General features: G+C 37.9%; 3 protein-coding genes across 3 annotated transcripts; 1 reads left to right on the top strand and 2 right to left on the bottom strand.

Annotated features, from left to right (window-relative positions):
* Positions 1-2,514: 2,514 nt before the first annotated feature.
* On the bottom strand, positions 2,515-3,204 carry LOC113749566. Its single transcript, XM_027293348.1, has one exon. It carries the CDS (start codon positions 3,103-3,105, stop codon positions 2,611-2,613), a length of 495 nt encoding a protein of 164 aa, XP_027149149.1. The 5' UTR covers positions 3,106-3,204; the 3' UTR covers positions 2,515-2,610.
* A 1,196-nt stretch (positions 3,205-4,400) lies between these two features.
* Positions 4,401-10,321, bottom strand: LOC113750151 (DEAD-box ATP-dependent RNA helicase 39). Its single transcript, XM_027294096.1, has 10 exons — positions 9,690-10,321; positions 8,349-8,444; positions 8,070-8,258; positions 7,839-7,979; positions 7,272-7,412; positions 6,343-6,485; positions 5,692-5,821; positions 5,548-5,596; positions 4,822-5,316; positions 4,401-4,713 (listed from the first exon to the last, which is right to left on the bottom strand). The coding sequence occupies exons 1-10, from the start codon at positions 10,269-10,271 to the stop codon at positions 4,697-4,699; spliced, it is 1,983 nt and encodes a 660-aa protein (XP_027149897.1). The 5' UTR covers positions 10,272-10,321; the 3' UTR covers positions 4,401-4,696.
* Positions 10,322-11,386: 1,065 nt separating this feature from the next.
* LOC113749350 (hypoxanthine-guanine phosphoribosyltransferase) lies at positions 11,387-14,099 on the top strand. The gene is made up of 3 exons (XM_027293049.1): positions 11,387-11,851; positions 12,736-12,900; positions 13,741-14,099. Exons 1-3 carry the CDS (start codon positions 11,534-11,536, stop codon positions 13,837-13,839), a joined length of 582 nt encoding a protein of 193 aa, XP_027148850.1. The 5' UTR covers positions 11,387-11,533; the 3' UTR covers positions 13,840-14,099.
* The last annotated feature ends 5,741 nt before the right edge of the window (positions 14,100-19,840 follow it).

Raw genomic sequence — 19,840 nt, 5'->3', positions numbered from 1 at the left:
AAAAGATTGCTTCACGTTCTCTGAGAAAACATTTGCCTGCTTCGTCGCGCTCAATGTCCTGAGCAAATCTCCATTGGTTCCGGAAAAGGATAAACAGGAAACGTTTTGGAGAGGTCATTTCTTCGCTACTCACTCCTTTTGTCTCTCAAAATTTTGCCTTCTGTGTTTCTCTCTAACGGAAGTGTTACCTTTTGCAAAGGAAGCCCCTTGCTTCTGCTCGAAGAAAAACCAAAGAATGGATTGGTTTCTTGATTCTTTAATCATTCGCGATGAAGTTGAAAAGACATTACGTTTTGAAGTTTCAGGAACCAAATTCAATCTTCCCACATCCCAATCCAGAACCATTCGCAAGCGAAATCTAGTGATATAAAACAGCAGCAATTATGGCCTCAATGATCTTGGATTGTACTTAACTGTCGGACAGTAACACTAGCCACACAAATTTACCCATTTACACCATTTAACTAGGCACCTAGATCTTTAATTGATCCAAGGCACAAGTTAGAGAGTGGAGCGTATATCTTACAATTACTTCGCCCATTTTCTGACACATCCATAACAATGGCTGAATACTGTTCCAAGATATGCTTGTTCACCGAACCATGCAGGGAAATGTGATTGACAGAAGACAGATCCATAAAGTCACATGCAACAAGAACACTTCGTCTTCCAGCAGGTGCACGAACTCGAGTTCTCGCCAAAACATTTAAGTGGAAACTCCAAGCGGTAGAAGGCAGGGTGTGGAGACTAAAGGCCCTAGACAGCCGAATAAAGATAGCAACTCTTCAACACACTCGTACATCCGTAGGCCCACTATTTCAGTGAAGCAGGGAACACATGGAAGCAAGCTATCCCTTCTTCCCATTCCTCACTAATGTCCAGCGAAACTTTTTTTTTTTTGGGTTTGACCAAAAATTTATGAAAGTGGAAGTCGAACACAATTATTTAGATCATGAATGATGAATCTACACAAAGACAGTTGTCTGCATTCTCCCATGTCATATATCATATAGTATCTTCTTTGTTACATACCTATCTGACGAAACTGTCTACATGCAACATGTTCTGTTTCCATTGAGAATAAATTGAAGCATGCTCCTAATAATTGAACAGAAGAATGAGAAACAAATATCAGACAGCAAATTCTAGAGAACTTTATGGTTTAACATTTGGAGCTTCTAAGCACAGTTATTGCCTATTGCGTAAGTTCATAACAGCTTTCAGCATTCCTTCACTTAAGTGGTATCATTGACAGAACAAAATCCTAACCTCAATGTATTTCCTAGATGTTGTCGAGCATATTGTTGTTCTGCAGGTAGGAGATTAGGTTTTTAAGGGAAGTCAAGTCAACAAACTGAATATCGGCTTCAACAGTACAGGAATTCATATTTAAACTATAGAAATTTACCAGGCTCGGGAATGCCTCAAGCCAAGTATTACAAGCTCAATTAACTCAAAATACTACTCAAATAGCTAAACTCAAGCTCGAGTTCAGGGGGAAAAAGGAAAGAGAGAAAAAATTAAGTCATTGAGCATGGTTGACACTCCTTGAAGATGTTATGGCCATAATTATATGTGGAATCTGGCACTATAAATTGACTTAGTCCAGAATCTGTTGCATGGGATGATCCAGGAAGGCAGACGTAGTCCGGTAATTCCAGATTGTCAGAAAATGAAATACATCAACTTCACGGATTTCAGCGCCGAATAGCTACTAATACACGGAATTCTAAATACAGTACATAAAAAGTAGCAGTAAACATCCAGCTAAATCTACATTACGATCTCTAGATGATGTAAGCTCAATAGCCGAATAAATTCAGAGTTATGTACTCGTTAGACATTTTTTCGTTTCACATTCTTATAGGGCTCTATTGCTTTTCTTCCTATGTTCAACGTTGCAATAGGAGCTGTGTTGTAGACTAATTTACTCTTTTGAGTTAAAACTAAAACTAGGAAGTCAATAAATATTTAGAACCAGACATCTTGGAGACACAGATAAAAGATGCCTTCCAAGGCTCAAACTCGGCAGAAGGAAAGCATGAACAATCTCTTCTCGCCAGCTTTATCATTAATAATAAAGACAGAAAATAATGTTCCATTCTCCACACGAAAGCCATTGTCGCAAGGCCCATGGCACATATTTGTATTAAGCATAAAAAATGTAAAATATAAGTTTTTCTCCTCGGAAGGACATGAATGAGTAACATTTCACCAGGAAAGCATTTTTCCAGCTTGGAGGTTGAGCGCAACCACAAATTTCAATTTTAAATCCCCATTTTAATGGAACAAACAACACAAGTTACCACAACAGGTAAGAAAAGGGATAACTAAGCTTGTATGTCTCACAGCATGCAGTTCCATTTAGAGCGTTCACAACATATCCAAGATAACCATAAATCCTCAATATCACAACAAGCATTAAAACAGCAACACCAATTTATTGATCACTCTGCTCGATTAAATTGCCATTGCTGGAAAAATTCGTCTAATTATTTCTTTTCAGCCATAACAGACTAGAATTAATTTCATTTCATCCATAACAGAATACAAAATTGAATTAATGATTCAAACAACAATCAGCACAAATTTCCAATTAAATCTACCTCACTACTCATTCAATTGTTCAAGTTCAGCTTTCAACTGCTCAATCTTGAGCCCCATGGACCTCTGAATTGCTGCCTTCTCATTCTCAGGCAACTTTCTCAGCAGCCCTTCATACAAGTCTAAGACTTCCTTAACAGCAGCACGTGCACACTCAGCTTCGTCATCAAAATACACAGTTTCTTTAGATTCCATAGCAGATTCTATCTCCTCCCTGGCCTCTGCAAACTTGATATTAATTGTATCAACTTCTTTGTCGGTTTCAGCACTGTAAAGTCTTAGACTTTGGAATTTCTTGAGCTGGGTCGATGAGCTTGAGCTCAATGACTGAAGAAAAAAGGGGTTTATCTTAGGGTTTAAGAGCGAAAATGAGTGTAAAGAGCATTGGTTTGCCGGAGACGTGAAGGGATTCTTGGAGAATGTAGACATGGGTTTTGAAGATGGCCGAAAAGGGTGTCTGAAAATCAATTTGCAGAGACGGATTGATGAACGCTGATGCATTTTCCGGGATATACAAAGAAGAAATCGGTGAGGAGTGCCCGAAATCTGGGAAACCCCTGTGAGGCTACTGATGATCAATCTGGCAAGGGCTCGTCAAATGGCCTGTACGTACGTCCATGTAGTGTTGGACTCCTATGGGCCTTTAGGTAAAGTAAGCCCAACTGCAAAAAAACCAGCTTCCTTTTCTGCCCTATTCACGTCCTAGTTATTGTTGCCAGAGATTTACATGTGTCATACATTAGTCTTTTGTCTATTCAATTAATCAAGCGAGGTAGAAAGTAGAAACTCTAGAAAGTGCAAATATTTACGTGTATCTTTTTTTTTTTTTTTTAGTTTTACATGTTGATAATTAGGGTTTCTAACATATTATAATTTCAAAAGTTTGAATGTTTGTGGTGATTCCATTATATCAAGTAGGTTTATCATTTAATTTATTTGTATCATCTGATTGTAAAATTGAATGTATGAATGAAATAACAACGTGATTATAAGTTCAAAAGTTAATCATATAACCATAACATTTTAACCACTAACTCATTAATTTTTCTTTTTTCCTGTCATTTCTTGCTGTGCTATAGATAACTAGGTAAGTTTAGGTGAGTCGACTGCTCTAACTAATACAATTGCCATGTAACTTGCTTTGCCTTAACCTTACGCTTGACACACCAAAACCACGAGATTCTGTTGTACTAGTGCCATTAGTCAACTGCGAAAGTCAGAAATTTAAACCAAATTGTCCAACAAATCCTCAAAACTTGACCCTCAACTGGCTTGCCTAAAACTATATAAACATATTTATATTTGCAGCAGTAGCACCATCAGATTTCTCATGGCTAGACATACACCCTTACACAATCATCTGAGTAGCAGCACCTCCCCGGTGGGCCTTGCCATTGGGTCTCTATTTTTGTGTGCTTTTGCATTATTCATGTGCGCTTCTCACTCCAGGAAATTGCGGAAATGGCGCAAATGGAGAGGGTGTTATGGTTTTGGTGATCCAGACCCTGTTATACAACTCAACCCTGAAAGGATTCAAGCATACCACTTTGGAGATGTTGATGGAAGCACTTATAGTGGTGAAGCATCACTCTGGAGGAAGAATGTGATGATGGGAGGAAAGTGCCAACTCCCAGATTTCTCTGGAGTCATTATATATGACACAGCAGGAAATTTGGTTTCACCTGCCAAGGCTCCTCCTGCTCTTCCATTGAAATGATGAAATCTAAGGCAAATTTCCAAAAGCAATAGGAGGAAATGGAATGCTGATAGCGTTTATAATTGTTTGATGAACTTCATTGGAATTGAATAATATGTCATTTAATTTTCTCGATGGAACAACATCGCGTTCAAATATCACTAGCCAATGCATAATCATTCATAAGCTAAACAGATCAGGCAGCCTGCAAAAATCTGTTTAGCAAGCTTTACTCTAATTCAAGTAATTTGTTAGCGCATTAGCTTTCGACCCTGTCCTGAAAATATGGCCTCTATCATCTCAATTAAGATCAAATGGTCATCCCAACAGAACTAATAGCTGTTGGTGGGTAGTGAAATCTCCACTCGCGCATCTCAAGCCTTCTGTCGCAATCTTTCAAAAAACACAAGGACCTAGAGATCACGAAGAAGGAATCGAAACTCACTATGCATATAAACTACAATTGAGGAATGGCTCAATGAACTCTTATATACTGATTATAAATCAACTGAGCTTCAAACCTTCAGGCTGACTTGAAGAGGAACTTCTGCCCCTGAATCCCACTACATTTAGTTTTGATCTAGAACTTGATACATCAGGTTTGCGGCCCTGAAATTCTTTATGGCTAACCTTGGCTTTTAAGCTGTTTGCCCCAGAAAAATTTTTACAAACTTTAGCAGTTGCCGTCACAGATTTGCTACCAGGACTTGTTCTGGATGTCCTTTTTGTAAGATCTACCTTGCCCCCAGCACCATTTTTGGACAACCCTTTTTTGGGTTTTGCTTTGCTATCAGCACCGGATGATTTAGCTGAAGCAACTGTAGCAGTCTTCTTATGTTTTGAAGCTTTTAACAACTTTACACTCTTTCCCTTCTGCTCATTTATGCGTGCCCTGGCAATGTCTCTTTGAACACTACCTACAGAAAGAGACTCCAAGCTCTCATTTTTTAATATGGCCTCTTCAATACGAGTGGCCAAAATCTGGTCTTTCTTTGCAACCAAACTTGTTACTTTCCCTGTTAGAGTGAGACCAGTGAAGAGGTTTTAGTGCTTATACAGAAAAATTACATTTGGTGTATGCATAACTGCATAAGTAGACATAGGATAATTCTGATTTTTGCTCAAAACTTCTAGTTAGTTGAGTCCCCATGCCATGTACATTGAACAATAAACAGTATTCATAATTGATGCCATCCGGGATCTCAATTCAACTTTTGACAATGGAAAAAATACTGAAGCCTACATACCTTTTGCACCCATACGAGCAGTTCTTCCAGTGCGATGGAGGTAATCAATCTGAAATTTTAACGGAAAGGAAGCACCACTTTCAGGTGGAGGGAAGGAAATGCACAAGGGCAAGTGCAAATGACAAACACACAGCAAATTCTTACAGAGGTCAGTGGAAAATCAAACATGATAACATGATCAACATCCAAGTCCAGTCCCCTAGCAGCCAAGTCAGTGCAGACCAATGTGGGGCAATCACCATCTTCGCTCTTGAACTTTTCCAGGTTTTCAACCCTATATAGAGAAAATACCAGTAAAGAAAGGAGTATGAAGAGCTACTACAGGCCATATTTTACGAGATTCTTAGATATAAAAATCTTCACAGAGGCTAATCAGAAACATGACCGCCATAACTTCCCAAAATGAAATACAGATTTATAGAAATCTATATTCATCAAAGAAATCTCAATTTTGTACCACTACTTAAAAAAGCTTCTTCTCAGAAATTTGTTTGATAACTCATTATAACCTAGAGAGTTAGTTATCGACATAACAGAACATTTAAGATCTGTCAATGATCTCAACATGCTGAACCACCCTTTCAGTGCATAGGAACAAAAATTCTCCATTTTTACCACTATTTCTTTCAGGAAGAAAATCAGATATGTTTCGAGTGAAAGCAAGGGTTTCAAATTAATTCTGACTCCAACTGTAATTGCTTGAACAGATGCTAACAGTTTGTAGTTCTTTATCTTCTTCCTACTGTTGAAAACAGTGCAGAAATTGACAGATGATAGAACCTTCTTCCATCTCACCTTTCCTCTGCTGGCACCTCTCCATGGTAATTGACAGTAGAGATTCCATTTTCATGCAGAAAGTGATCCACAGCACGGCTAGAGTTCAAAGTATTGCAGAATACCATCACTCGATTTCCCTTAGATAAACTTGGCTCAAGAACCTGTATTAAGCAACATTTTATCAGACTCAAGCTGATTTGGGAGCTTCGAGAGGAAAGTGGTATGGCAACATTTAACATATGCTTCAGTGCAGAAATTATTACTTTTATAAGAAAAACACACCTCATACCTGCAACAAGAGATATTTCTTTATCAGATATACCTTTGTAAACATGATTACTTTATGTCATTTTTATCCATGACAAAGAATGTCATTCTTTATCCGTTACTTAGGCATATTACCAAACGACAGGAACATCTTTCCATTGCATTTCACCTACCCTTGGAATAAAAGTCATTGCATTTTTAAATGCAATAAAAGAAGTGCTTTGTTTAATATTCTGAACATGTTGACTTCAATATATGCAAAGATACCCATCAGCATTGTTCCTACTTCTGAAAGGTATCCTGTCCCTAATACTACAGTACCTTTGTTAGTCCCATTCATCTCAAAATGAAACATCCTTGTGCATTCTCTTCTCTTGTTTCTCCTAGCCATAATTGACCAACAGGAGTTCCAATCTTAAGTCAATTTCCTTACGGCAATAGTTCGGGGTTTGTGCTCTCCGTCAAAAACAGCAAAGAAAAATTTAAGAAAAATCAACACCAATAGAACACATAACTAACTCAACCTTATTGCAATTCAATCTGTAAGGGGTAGCTGATGAGAACAACATATGATCAGTCAGTGCCACTACTGTAAGGTTTTGCATTCATATTCATGAAGTTCTACTCAGGTCAATTATCACACAACGGTCAAGTTACAATAAAACATGAAGAAAGTATACCTGTAGCAGTGCCTCCAGCTTATTTTCTGAACCAGAGAGTTTGATGAAATCATGACGAGCAGAAGCAATCTTCTTATGCAGTGTTGAAGTATGCAGATGTACGATCCCCTGAAACTCCTCATCAACCAGTTTTTGCACTGCCTGCAGAACCATACCCATATTATTTCCAAAAAAAAAAAAAAAACTTGGTAAGAAATGTGATCGAACTGACAAAATCATCATGGAGAACTGTTTGACCAAGGCACTTTCTGCTCAAGACACAATCATTTTTTTAACAGAAACATTTTTCTCTGGGGAAAAAAAAGAAACAAGGGTAACATGACTCTCCATGTTCAATGAACAGCCAATTTCTAGGAAACAAGAAGTTACTAAAATATCTATCACCTCATCTAAAAAATTACCGCTGATAAGTATCTACAGCAAGCATCTTTAACCCAGCACTCCTCAGGATATAAGATATGTTGTTAATGTGTACCAATATCATCCATCTATCAATTAAATTTTCCAAGATGCCTTTTCCCCCCCTTTCGGTGACACTTAATTCAGTAAAGACAGTTTGAACTGTACCTTTGTCATTGTTGCAGAGACCAAAACAGTTTGAAATCCTAGACCATCATGTTTTGATGCACGATTCTTAAGTGGCCCAAGAAACTTGCGTATATCAGGACCAAAGCCTCGATCAAACATAGTATCTGCTTCATCCAACACCTAACAAGAACTAGCTTGTTAACAACTACTTATGATTAGATAACAAGTACTTATGAAATCATTAAAAGATTTATCACAGAAAAAAATTACCAGGTATCTGATATCACCATAAACCATGTTACCCTCCTCAATATGCTGAAGAACCCTGCCAGGGGTTCCCACTACCAAGTCCATTGGGGTGTTCAAGGAATCTTCTTGGGGTCTTAAACGTCCACCCCCACTTACCATGGTAGACCTGAACCTGGCATGGTGACTAATGGACTTCGCAACCCGATATACCTGCATCACCCATCTTGCTTTAATCAACTAGAAACATGTTCTCTCATCAAGGTTAGCCAAATAATTAAACTGCATATAAGTCATACAAACCTGCTCGCAAAGCTCCCTAGTGGGGCAAAGCACCACGGCACGGGGACGCCTGGGCCTCATAAGAATACCATTTAATGCCTCATCTCGTCTCAACAACTGGGAGAAAAACAAAAAAAAATTCATAAGTTTCTTATTTTTGTGATGCAAAATACCATTACAGAATCCAAAAGGAACAATGGCCCATTCTGCGTACTAAGGAGTGCAAGCACATCAGCACTCAGATTTTGGTACCAAAATTTCCTGATATTCCAACAAGGAGCTGGAAGCATCTAAGAGCATGATATTAAGCCTTAGAAATGTAATTCAGCCCAATATCTCTCCTTAGCCAAAAACAAACAAAGAAATAAAAGAAAGTACCTTTCTAACATGAAAATGCATTCTTTGACTCTTAACCTGAGGTGAATTGAACCATTCACAGCTAATCCAAAAGAGATTGAAGAAATTAAGGGGGATGGATGGAGGAACACAGATATCTGGCCAGTTCTTTGTACCCTTCTAATTATGCAGTTTTTTCCACAGTCCAGTATAAAATCACCCCTCCCCCCAAACAAGCACCCTTCACCAAAACATCCGCTTGCAAGTTACAAATGGCAATAATTCCCAAGTAACATATATTCAGTTCAGTCTTTTCTGAAATTCCTAACACACAAGTTAATAATATACAATGATTTTTTCGATGTGTTAAAAGTAAAGAACTAAGTTTCAATGTGTTAAGGATTAGGAGAGCTCCTCAGTTTCCACATCAAGCCGAAGCGCATTAGCGAGAAAAAAAAGCCATAGTAACTTTTGATTTTACTTAAATTAGGAAGAAAGTTACTCGATTAATTATATTACCGTACAAGTATCAAATCTTCTGCATTTACACATGTTGGTAGAAAATGATTAGGTATCCAGAACTGAAAAAGCTTGGACCATCAAATTAAAGACATTTTTTCTTCATTCCTCCTTTTATAATTATGTCATCAAGTGTTGATTTTTTTTCTTCTTCTTCATTATCTGCTTATAGAATGCTTATAGCTGCGACATTCTATGAGATTCCTAAGTTAAATTTCATCTGTAAAGTCCTGAATGTTGTTTCTTTGGCTTGAACTACGTGTTCGGCATGCTTTCGTCCCCTTCTTTTCTTTCTGTTCCTTCTAAGATTTCGTACTGGAAGACAAGTACCGTATAGTGAAATTTTCCATAAACAAAAAACAGAAAAATACACCATATAAGAGTCGCAATTTATCAATGCATAAACTAGTAAGCAGGCTATGAAGTCATTTCATCAAGTAATCAAAATCAAAGAATGGAACAACATGAATTCTAATTACCAATACGATAAAAATCAAAACTTCCAACCTGAACAAGAGGCAACATATAAGCAAGAGTCTTCCCAGAGCCAGTATGAGAACCCAAAACCACACTTTTCCCTGCAAGAACGGCAGGTATCCCAATACACTGAATCTCAGTGGGAACTGAAATACTCAACTCTTCCAAGGCCCCCATAACCTCTTCACTCAATCCCAACTCCTCAAAATTAGAAGCCAATGCCTCGTTCTTCCTCTTATTCCTCTTTGATATCCCTTCATTTACACCACTTCCAGTTTTAGCCCCCAAAGACTCTGCCTTTAATTTCTTGGATTGAACTTCTGGGCTGGCTAGTTTTGCAGAATCTTTGAGGTGTCTGACTCTTAACCTTTCTAACAGAACCGAATGCTTAATGGGTTGCAGAGAATCTTCTGATTTAGGCGCTGTAATGGTGGTGGCGGAGCAAAGGGGTCTAAACCCCACAAAAACCCTGTTAGCTGATGATTGTAGAAGGGGGAAAAGGGGCTTATAAAGAGAAAATCGTTTGGTTGAAGAAAGAAGAGAGAAAGAGAAGCGGGTTGTTGAAGGAGAAGCCAGGGAGAGGCTTAAGAGTACTTTTCCAGTTCCACTCATATCTTTGCAGTAGCCTGGTACGGGATTTTGGCTTCTGGAGGTGGCCTTCAGTTCTACTGTCTATGGATTTTGTAAAATATTTGTAGATGATAACCACTTGGTCCATTTCTTTGCTTTGGGCCAGAGTTTTTTCACATATTTGCTCTCGTAGGCCTCTTTTTTTTTATGTTTCGATTTCCCGTTATACCTTGACAAAATTTTGAGAATAACTTGAATCTAGTGTTTAAACTCAGCTCAAAAAATCTAGTATTTAAGTTGTCATTAAACGAAAAAGGAGCAGAATAATTCATTTAATTTGGTTTAATAATTAGTTATGTGTGATTTAATGTTAGTTTTTCAAATCACGTCTTGGGAAAAGGAAAATGGTGAATTTTATTAAACTTTTATAAAATCTCATACAATTGCTTGTTTTAATAATAATTTTCGCAACATGCTACGAGGTTGCTTGATCATTTTTCTTCTACCTAAAAACTAATGTTGAGGAATTAATATGATGATGTGCTTGTATATTTTTATCAATGATAAAGCTCAAACAAATCATTCAAGGATACAAAAAAGAGAAAAAGGTTTGGTAAAGGAAAGACCGATTATCTCCTTTATGAGTTTGTATTTGGTATTGAACAGAAATCATACAACTTCATAACTTCACTAGTGTAAGGAAATTTTTTTTATTATATCTGTAATTGGCTTAATGAAATTCTTAAATCTAATGAAAAGTTACTACTTGTAATATAAAAACATTTACATAATTTTGAGAATCAAATGAATATGAAGGTTTTTAAATGTTTTAGGAGCAAATAACACAATTTGCATTTGCTTTTAGAAATGCTTATGAGATTTGTGGCAATTGTCAACACTTTTTTTTCTTTGTGTTTAGTATATCACAAAAAATATATATAATTTCCATTGTCAATTAGTACACCTTTCTCGTACCTTTTTTTTTTTATCTCTATATTTGTATACAGTGATGCAGTAACTTATGTACTCATATACCGTGATGTGAAACTTTGGAGGAGGTTTTCAGAATAATGATAAATTTTGGGGGGTGGCTGCAATTTGCAAGTGTACTTAAGGTCTGTAGCCCAACAAGCAAATTACTTGATCCATTTCCAATTTTGAACCGGAAACCTCAGAAGCTTCGATATCTTTGACATATCTGTGACTCCTGCTTCTTGGCGGCACGAAACTAAACCATCTCATGCCCTTAAACCCCACGAACAAAATCCTCGTCTTCTCCAAACTCAAACCTCATAATATCAGCAATGGACTTGAATTCTCACATTGAGAAAATCTTGTGGACTGACCAAGAAATTTCTCAAAGAGTTTCTGAACTTGCTTCTCAAATAACGCAAGATTTTAGTACCAACTCTGACAGTTCGTCATCTTCCTCTGCTCCCATTATAGTTGGAGTTGCCACCGGCGCGTTTCTTTTCTTAGCCGATCTTGTTCGGAAGATTCAACTGCCAATCAGCATTGACTTTGTCCGGATTGAATCCTATGGTTCTGGGACTGTCTCCTGTGGTAAACCGAAAATTACATGCGATTTAAAGATTGATGCCCGAGATAAGCACGTAATTGTGGTGAGTGGATTGGATTAACGCTTATTTTTGCTTTTAATTTTTGTTTATTTTAGTTTGCTCGTTTTTAATGCTAGCACTAAACAGGTTGTAGCGTGCTATGATTGGGGATTTACTACTCCTTTTGGCTGTTTATGATGGATGCTTTTTCTGGGGTTTGTGATTAATGGGATGTCGAGCGAAAGCTTTTAAGATACAGGATTACACGTGGAGAGAAAGCTTATGTTTGCTAATAATATTCTAATATGTTGAAGCTATTTGCAGACTGATAAAGGCTCTTGTTTTTATTTATTACTGATAAAAGGTTCTTGGTATTGATCTGGTACTGATGAAGTTGCCCATCAATAGACCTGCAATCGTTACCATGTTACACATGATTTCATTGGATTCCTTGTAGTTTGTTTATACGAGTTAGTACTTGGGGAGAATTCAGGGCAGCAATGGCCTTAGCGACCTGAAATCTCATTGCTTGATAATCTACAACTCTGACTGATGAAATTAGAGTACAAGAACAGGTTAGATGAATTAGATAACTTTGAGTATTCAATGATGTTGGTAGTCAATAGCGCAAGTATGATCCCTAAAGTGTTCATGAGTCCTTCTTATAGAGTTTTTTAAGGTATCAGTTTGCTAAAACTTTAAAAGCTAACAATTAAAGGTGTCTTGTGAACAAAATTCAAGGCAAAGTGGGTTACCATTAAGTTTGACAAGCATTTGGACCAAAGTACCTTTAATTTAGTGCTGCAACAGCTATGCACATTTGTGCCTAGTATGCTGATATTTTTTAGGCATCCTACGGATTTACTTGGATGGCTCATACTTTTCTTTGTTATGTTGGATGTCACTGACTTCTTAAACGTATATTTGGTTTCTTGCCATGGTTTTAGGTGGAAGACATTGTAGATACAGGAAGCACTTTGTCGTTTCTCATTGAATACTTGAAATCAAAAGGATCATTGTCCGTATCCGTGTGTACTCTTCTTAACAAACCAGAAAGGCGCAAAGTCAATTTTGAACTTGTGGGAAGCGGAAAGTTTTACTGTGGCTTTGAGGTTCTCTCTCTCTCTCTCTCTCTCTCTCTCCAAGTATGTACGTCTGAGTACTGGTTCCTCAGGCCCTCCCCCCTCTTTTCCCAGAACAAAGGAAAAAAGGGGGCATAAATTATTTTCCAGTTCATGGCTACCTGCAGATTCAATAGGCTGTTGTTGATCTTATATTAATGTTTGCTGCTTACCCCTATGAAGTTATTATCTGTTTTGTATGTCTCCTGATTTAAATAGTAGCCATGCTACACATGCTTGAGACTTGAGAGGCTTCCATGATTGAATGAGTCAAACTACAACAGGCATTTCATTGACTTAGAAGCAAAAAATGGAATGGACAAGTCATGCCACCCAATCATTATGTAGAAAGAACTAGTGTTTTTGAAGGAATTGGAACCTGTAAAAATTTCCATCGCTTTGTTACTCCAATCTTGATGATCTTTTGGCAAAATTAGAAGCATACTTCTGCTTAATAGTTTAAAAAGCTTTAGTATAGGGTAGTGGGTGGGTTCAAGTTCATACTAGTACTAGGCATCATCTACTATCATGGGCACACTTTAGATCACTTGGTTTTTATTTTCTCTTATGAAAAGGCTCGTCCATTTGATAAGAAAACTAACTCTCAGAATCACTTGGCAATTAGCTCCTGAAGAGCACATATGACTGTGAAGGATCAAATAGCATGAGTCACAATTTTATGCTGAATTTGAAGCTAGTAATCTTGTCTACGAACTGTTATTTGTTTATACATTTTCACACTGTCACAGTTTGATGCTTCCATTCTTTTGTTCTGTACCTTGCAAAATGGCTTCTGCCTTTGTTGACCATTCTACAATTTCATTTTGACAGTGCCCAGATTATTTCGTGGTCGGTTATGGACTGGACTTTGCAGAGCTGTACAGGAACTTGCCCTATGTTGGGGTGTTGAAGCCTGAATTGTACCAATGACTACGGTCTCACTGATGCGTAAAACTATCCATTGATTTTTGGCTTAATAGACTAAGTAAACGGGGATAATGTTCTCTACCTCAGCAACTGTACAAACTTCAGTAGAGCGGCGTTTTCTTACTTCCCCTAAGTTTCCTGCAGTGAAATTGATATCCGGATAGTATGCATGCTTTGGACATATATTATTTGGCCATTTCTTAGTCTGCATTTGACTGTTGCTGGCTGGTATGCAATATATTGCTCTTTACATTATTGGATCCTCTTTTCCTTGTTCATTAAAGGCTCAAAGCTTCGAAAGATAGACTCCCAAAATGGAGATCAAAAGAGCAAGTTGTGCTCAAATAGCATGATATTTCGTTTTTGGTTCAAAGGGGAGAGAAAGAAAAGGAAGGAATTAAGAGTCGAACTGGGCATTTCGTGGTTGTCTAGTCAATGTCTACTACTTTAATAGAAGTTTTGTAATAGCATGATGTTCAAAAACTTTTTGTTCTCATTTAATTAAAATCAGCAAATGCTACTCTTTGATTAGTAGATTATGCTAGCTTTTTTGCTATTAAAAAATTTGTAATTTAAATACAAAAATAAATGAGAATATCAAAATTACTAATTATTCAAAATGAGAACCTGTAATCAGTTGGAGTACAAATAATGGAACAACCTCTACTTTTGTTTTAACCCCTAGTACAATAGAGGCAAGAAACACCAACCTTACTCTCTCTCTCTCCTATGAGAGCTCTTTATCTCCCTAGGAGAGCTTTTCCCCCCAATAGTGGGAGCCAAAAACCTTCCAACTCTGCAAACTTTTTCAAACTTTCAAAAACCCAAAAACAGAGTCTCTGACAAAAAGCAAACAATTAGATACTTTGCAACCAATCAAGGTGAATCTGTCCGCATTTCCAAACAAGAACAATAGTAAGTGCTGATTGCTGTCGGAACAGGAGTTTGCCCAGGTTCCAGGAGCTTCGGACATCTTAAAAACAAGCTGGTCGGAACTAAGAAAATGGAACGTCACAATACGGAAATTTGCAGCCATAAATACATGCTTACTTAAAGCCAGGGTTTCACTTAGGTTTTCTTTCTTAACCTATTTCTCTGCATTAATTACATTTATTGCTCTCCTTTATTTCTTCCTTTTTCTTTGTCTATTTTATTTCTGGTCTCCCAGAAAGGCATTTACCTAGTAGAAGTACGTAGATTTGAGTGCTCATCTGTATAAATTTGGTTAGATCCTGTTCACACCTACAGAGAAGTGGGATTCCACCTAAATATCATATTACTACTATGGCGGAAGAGTTGACTGAAATTATGCAAAAGTTGGCCTTAAATAGCCATGAATACAGTGTGACTGACCTAGATGCAGGAGATGTTTGCATAGACAGGCAGGAATACCAGACCAGTCTGTTGGGGAGAATCAGGGGAGATTAGATAGCTAATTTTACTGGGGTTAAAAATTTTGTGGCAAATGTTTTAGGTTATCCGAAAGATCTCAAGATGACTGAGCTAGGGCCAAACTTCTTCCAGTTCGGAATTAAGGGGGAGGAAACTAGAGAAAGCATAGTCAATGGAGGGCCTTGGATTTTAGATAACCAGATACTTGTACTGAGTAAGTGGTACGAAGGGATTGAGGATGATCCTAATGCCTTCAGAATAGCACCACTATGGGTTCAAATGTGGAACATTCCTTTACATTGCATCTCTAAAGAGGTAGGGAAGAAAGTAGGTACAGTGTTTAAAGAAGTCAGGGAAGTAGTTATTCCGCAAAGTGGAGGTAAAGAAGGAAAGCATCTAAAGGCACAGGTCATGGCTGACATTTTCATCCATTGCTTCGTGGAATAGCAATCAAAATGAATGGACTATCAAAATGAATGGACTAATGAGATGGATTAAATTCAAATATGAAAGGTGTCCTGACTTTTGCTACACATGGGGGATTATAGGCCATAATGTAAAGGCTTGTAAGTCAAAGATATCAGTAGAAAATGGTCAGCAAGAGAACCAGTATGGTCCATGGTTGAGAGTAAATTTTGAGAAATTTTCACCCCAAAAGGAGAATAACAACTACAAATCTCCTTCCAAAAGGCAATACTGGGGGGTGAAAAATGGGAACTGGTGAGGAAAAACTCAAAGAGGCAAGAAAAGGAACATGAATCCACAGCTCCAATGGGAAAGGAAAATCTGAAAGGAAACGATAAGGAAATAAATAAACCAAAGGAGAAAGTGGACTATATACCAAGGAAGTTGAATGAGGAACTACAGGTACAGATTCTGGTTAGCAAGGAAGAGAGAGGAGGAAGTCATACAAGTATTGGAAGTGTGGAGGAAATAATAAATGAGGAAGTCCAGGCAGGAGCTCAACCATCCAGCAGTAGCAAGATGATGGAGCTTTTGCAAGAAATGGAAAGATGCAAAAAAACCAGAATTTCAAGGAAATAATGAAGGTGATGAAGTAATGGTGGACAAGGAGCTGCAAGAACCAAAGCAAAAATCTGGTCTAACTATCCAAGAGGACAGCAGTAACATGATTATGCCAAGTAAGGTACAAGATAAACCTGTGAGTCAAAACAGCAAAAGCACTCAAGTAGAACATCCTCAGAGACAGGAAAGGAAAATAAGGAAAACAACAAGGATATCATTGGGAAGGGAAAAGAAGGTTTTGCAACAGATTGATGGCAATTGTCTGAGCCAAGTAGGAACGACCAAAAGGAAATTGGCATTGGAGGATGAAAATATGACAGACACTGAGACCATTGAACATATTCAGAAAAAAAGCAGAGGGGGAGACCAAGAAATAGAAATAGAACGATCAGGGGAAGGGGTAGGTGCCAGCCTTCACTAGACCCCAAGTGATCAATGAAGGTTATGGTGTGGAACTGCCAAGGTGCAGGGAGCCCCTTGACAGTTCCCCACTTGAAGGAGTACAAGAGACTTCTCTCCCCAGAATTGATGTTTCTATGTGAAACTAAGAATAGGAAACAATATATGGAAAAGATTCAAAGGATCCTAAACTATGAACACAACTATATAGTGGAATCAATGGAAAGAACAGGTGGTATGGTACTATACTGGAGTGCACACACCAAAGTACTGCAGGTGCAACACACGGCCTTCACTTTAGAGGCTTATATAGAGGACCAAAGCAACAACAATGACTGGTGGATGGTTGGGATCTATGCTTTTTGTGATAACTCAATAAGAAGACAATAGTGGTCAGTCATACAAAGAAGGAAACATCTATGGGGTAATAGATGGATAATAGTAGGGGATTTCAATGACATTTGTTCCAATGAGGAGAAATGGAGAGGAAAGATAAGAGAAGAGTGGACTTTCAATGACTTCAAGAACTTTATCAATGAGAATCAGTTGGTTGACATTGGTTACAAAGGACAGCCTTGGACCTGGAGTAATAACTGGGAGGGGGATGGTGAGATTAAACAAAGGCTTGATAGGATACTGAGCAATGTACAATGGAATCTGAACTTTGAAAAGGCAAAATGCACTCACATTAAGTCCCATGCGTCTAATCACAGTGCTCTACTATTGGATACTGACCCCTTGGAAAGGAACAGGAAAAAAAGATTCTTCATTGACAAAAGATGGCTTCAAAAGGAAGGAATATCTGAGGTAATCAAGAAAGCTTGGGACAAGAATGTAGAAGGGTCCAGACTGTTTCAGATTAAGACAAAAGTAAGGAATTGCAGAATAGTTCTACTTAGATGGAGCAACAAAAGCAACAAGAACTCTAGGAAAAGGATTGAGAGTATAAAGGAGAAATTGGATCAGATCCAAGGAACATCACTGGCAAGTATCAGGAAGGAAAAGGCTTCTCTCAAAATGCAGTTGAAAGAAACTTACAGGGATGAGAAAATGTTTTGGAGCCATAAAGCGAGACTCAGATGGCTACAAGAAGGAGACAGGAATACTCAGTTCTTCCATGCATAGGTTAACGGTAGAAGGAAGATGAATAGAATGCAGAAACTACAAAAGAAAAATGGGACATGGGCAGAAAATGAGGCTGAACTGGGAGATAAAATTGGTAACTACTACAGGCAACTCTTTACCAAATCAATCGAGAGTAGTAATCATGAGATTCTAGTTGAAATCCCAAAATCCATATCTGAGGCTATGAACCAGGATCTAACTAAAGTTGTAACAGAAAAGAAAATCAAATCTGCAATCTTCTCTATGGATAGCAATAAGGCTCCTGGTATAGATGGGATGTCCCACCCTTTTTTTTCAAAAATTCTAGGATATAATCAAAGGAGACCTGGTAAATGCCATAAAAAGCTTTTTTCATTCTGGTAATATGCTAAAAGCTATCAACCATACCATCATTTCCTTGATCCCAAAGGTCCCTTGCCCCACTAACATCAAGCAATACAGACCCATTAGCCTTTATAGTGTGATTTACAAAGTTATTGCCAAAATTCTAGTCAATAGACTCAAACCAATTTTGCATCATTGCATCAGCATTAATCAATCTGCTTTCATCCCTGGGAGACATATTCTTGATAACGTCATTATCTCTCACGAGTACTTGCATCATCTTAAAAATAAAAGACATGGTAAGGATGTATTTATCAATGTGAAGATTGACATGTCTAAGGCCTATAATAGATTAGAATGGCATTTTTTGCAAGTTATGATGGAAAAAATAGGGTTCTGTGACAAATAGATAACATGGATTATGAAGTGCATAAGTACAATCTCCTTCTTCTTTAACATCAATAAAGAGCGTACGGAATACATTGTACCAGAAAGAGGGATAAGACAAGGTGACCCACTGTCACCTTATCTATTCCTCATATGTTTAGAAGGCTTCTCTAGCCTACTGAAGAGAGCAACATAAACAAGGAATATGGCTGGCATGAAGATAAGCAGACATGGTCCCTCAATAACCCATCTTTTTTTCGCTGATAACTCCCTGATTTTCTGCAAAGCCAACTCTCAAGAAGCAAAGGAGCTGAAGAGGATACTAGAGATGTATGAACAAGAATCTGGTCAGATGGTTAGCTTAGACAAATCTAGTGTGTTTTTTAGCAAAAATGTGAATTTGACAACAAAGGAGGAAGTGTGTGAGGAACTAGAAGGTATTCAACCAGTATTGCAAGGGAAATACCTAGGGCTGCCCATGGTGATATCAAGGTCTAAAGGACAGCTGTTTAACTACATAAAGGATAACATCAAAAGAAGAATGCTAAGCTGGAAAAATAAGCTTCTAAGTTCAGCTGGGAAAGAAATTCTGATCAAAGCCGTGTCTATGGCAATGCCTACTTACACAATGTCTTGTTTCAAATTACCTTGTAGGTTATGCAAAGAGATCAGCTCTATGCTTTCTAATTTCTGGTGGGGAGAAAAAAACAACAAGAATAAGGTGCACTGGGTAGCTTGGAAACAGTTGACAAGGGAGAAAAAACGAGGTGGCATGGGATTCCAGGAGATTCAAAGCTTCAATAGAGCTTTGCTGGCTAAACAGATTTGGAGAATCATAAAAAATCCAAATCTGTTATCCAACAAAATTCTGAAAAGCAAGTACTTCCCAAATTGTAGTGTGCTGGATTGCAAAACTCCCTACAATGCCTCATGGTTTTGGCAAAGCATTATGAGTACAAGAGAAGAGCTTCAATGGGGGATACGGAAAAGGATAGGGAATGGATTTTCAACAAGAATTTGGAAAGATCAATGGATACCAAACCAACATTTAGGGAGGCCTGTCACAACTAAGCCAGAAGAATGCCAAGTTCAGAAAGTTGCTAACTTGATAGAAGGCTACAGGTGGAATAGAAATCTCATCTTCAAAAATTTCAAACAGGGAGATGCTGAAAACATTCTCAAGATCCCCATAAGCATCACAGGAAGAGAGGACAACATCTTCTAGACAGAAAACCAAAAAGGGGAGTACACGGTGCAATCTGGCTACAAGACAATCTAGGCTAAGAAAGAACAAGAGGGTAGAGGGAGAAGAGAATGGATTGAGTCTAGCAATATACCAAGAAGGAATGAC

The sequence above is a fragment of the Coffea eugenioides genome, chromosome 10 (genome assembly GCF_003713205.1).
Source record: "Coffea eugenioides isolate CCC68of chromosome 10, Ceug_1.0, whole genome shotgun sequence".
Taxonomy (NCBI): Eukaryota; Viridiplantae; Streptophyta; class Magnoliopsida; order Gentianales; family Rubiaceae; genus Coffea; species Coffea eugenioides.
The sequence above is the reverse complement of the archived record's forward strand: the minus strand, read 5'-3'. Positions and strand labels throughout refer to the sequence as shown.

Coding starts and splice junctions, on each gene's coding strand:
- LOC113749566 (XM_027293348.1), bottom strand. CDS start 3,105: ATGCATCAGCGTTCATCAATCCGTCTCTGCAAATTGATTTTCAGACAC.
- LOC113750151 (XM_027294096.1), bottom strand. CDS start 10,271: ATGAGTGGAACTGGAAAAGTACTCTTAAGCCTCTCCCTGGCTTCTCCT. Junction 7,413..7,838: donor TCTCTGCAACAATGACAAAG/GTACAGTTCAAA, acceptor ATGGTTCTGCAG/GCAGTGCAAAAACTGGTTGA. Junction 6,486..7,271: donor AGCTGGAGGCACTGCTACAG/GTATACTTTCTT, acceptor TGCTTAATACAG/GTTCTTGAGCCAAGTTTATC.
- LOC113749350 (XM_027293049.1), top strand. CDS start 11,534: ATGGACTTGAATTCTCACATTGAGAAAATCTTGTGGACTGACCAAGAA. Junction 11,852..12,735: donor GAGATAAGCACGTAATTGTG/GTGAGTGGATTG, acceptor CCATGGTTTTAG/GTGGAAGACATTGTAGATAC. Junction 12,901..13,740: donor AGTTTTACTGTGGCTTTGAG/GTTCTCTCTCTC, acceptor TCATTTTGACAG/TGCCCAGATTATTTCGTGGT.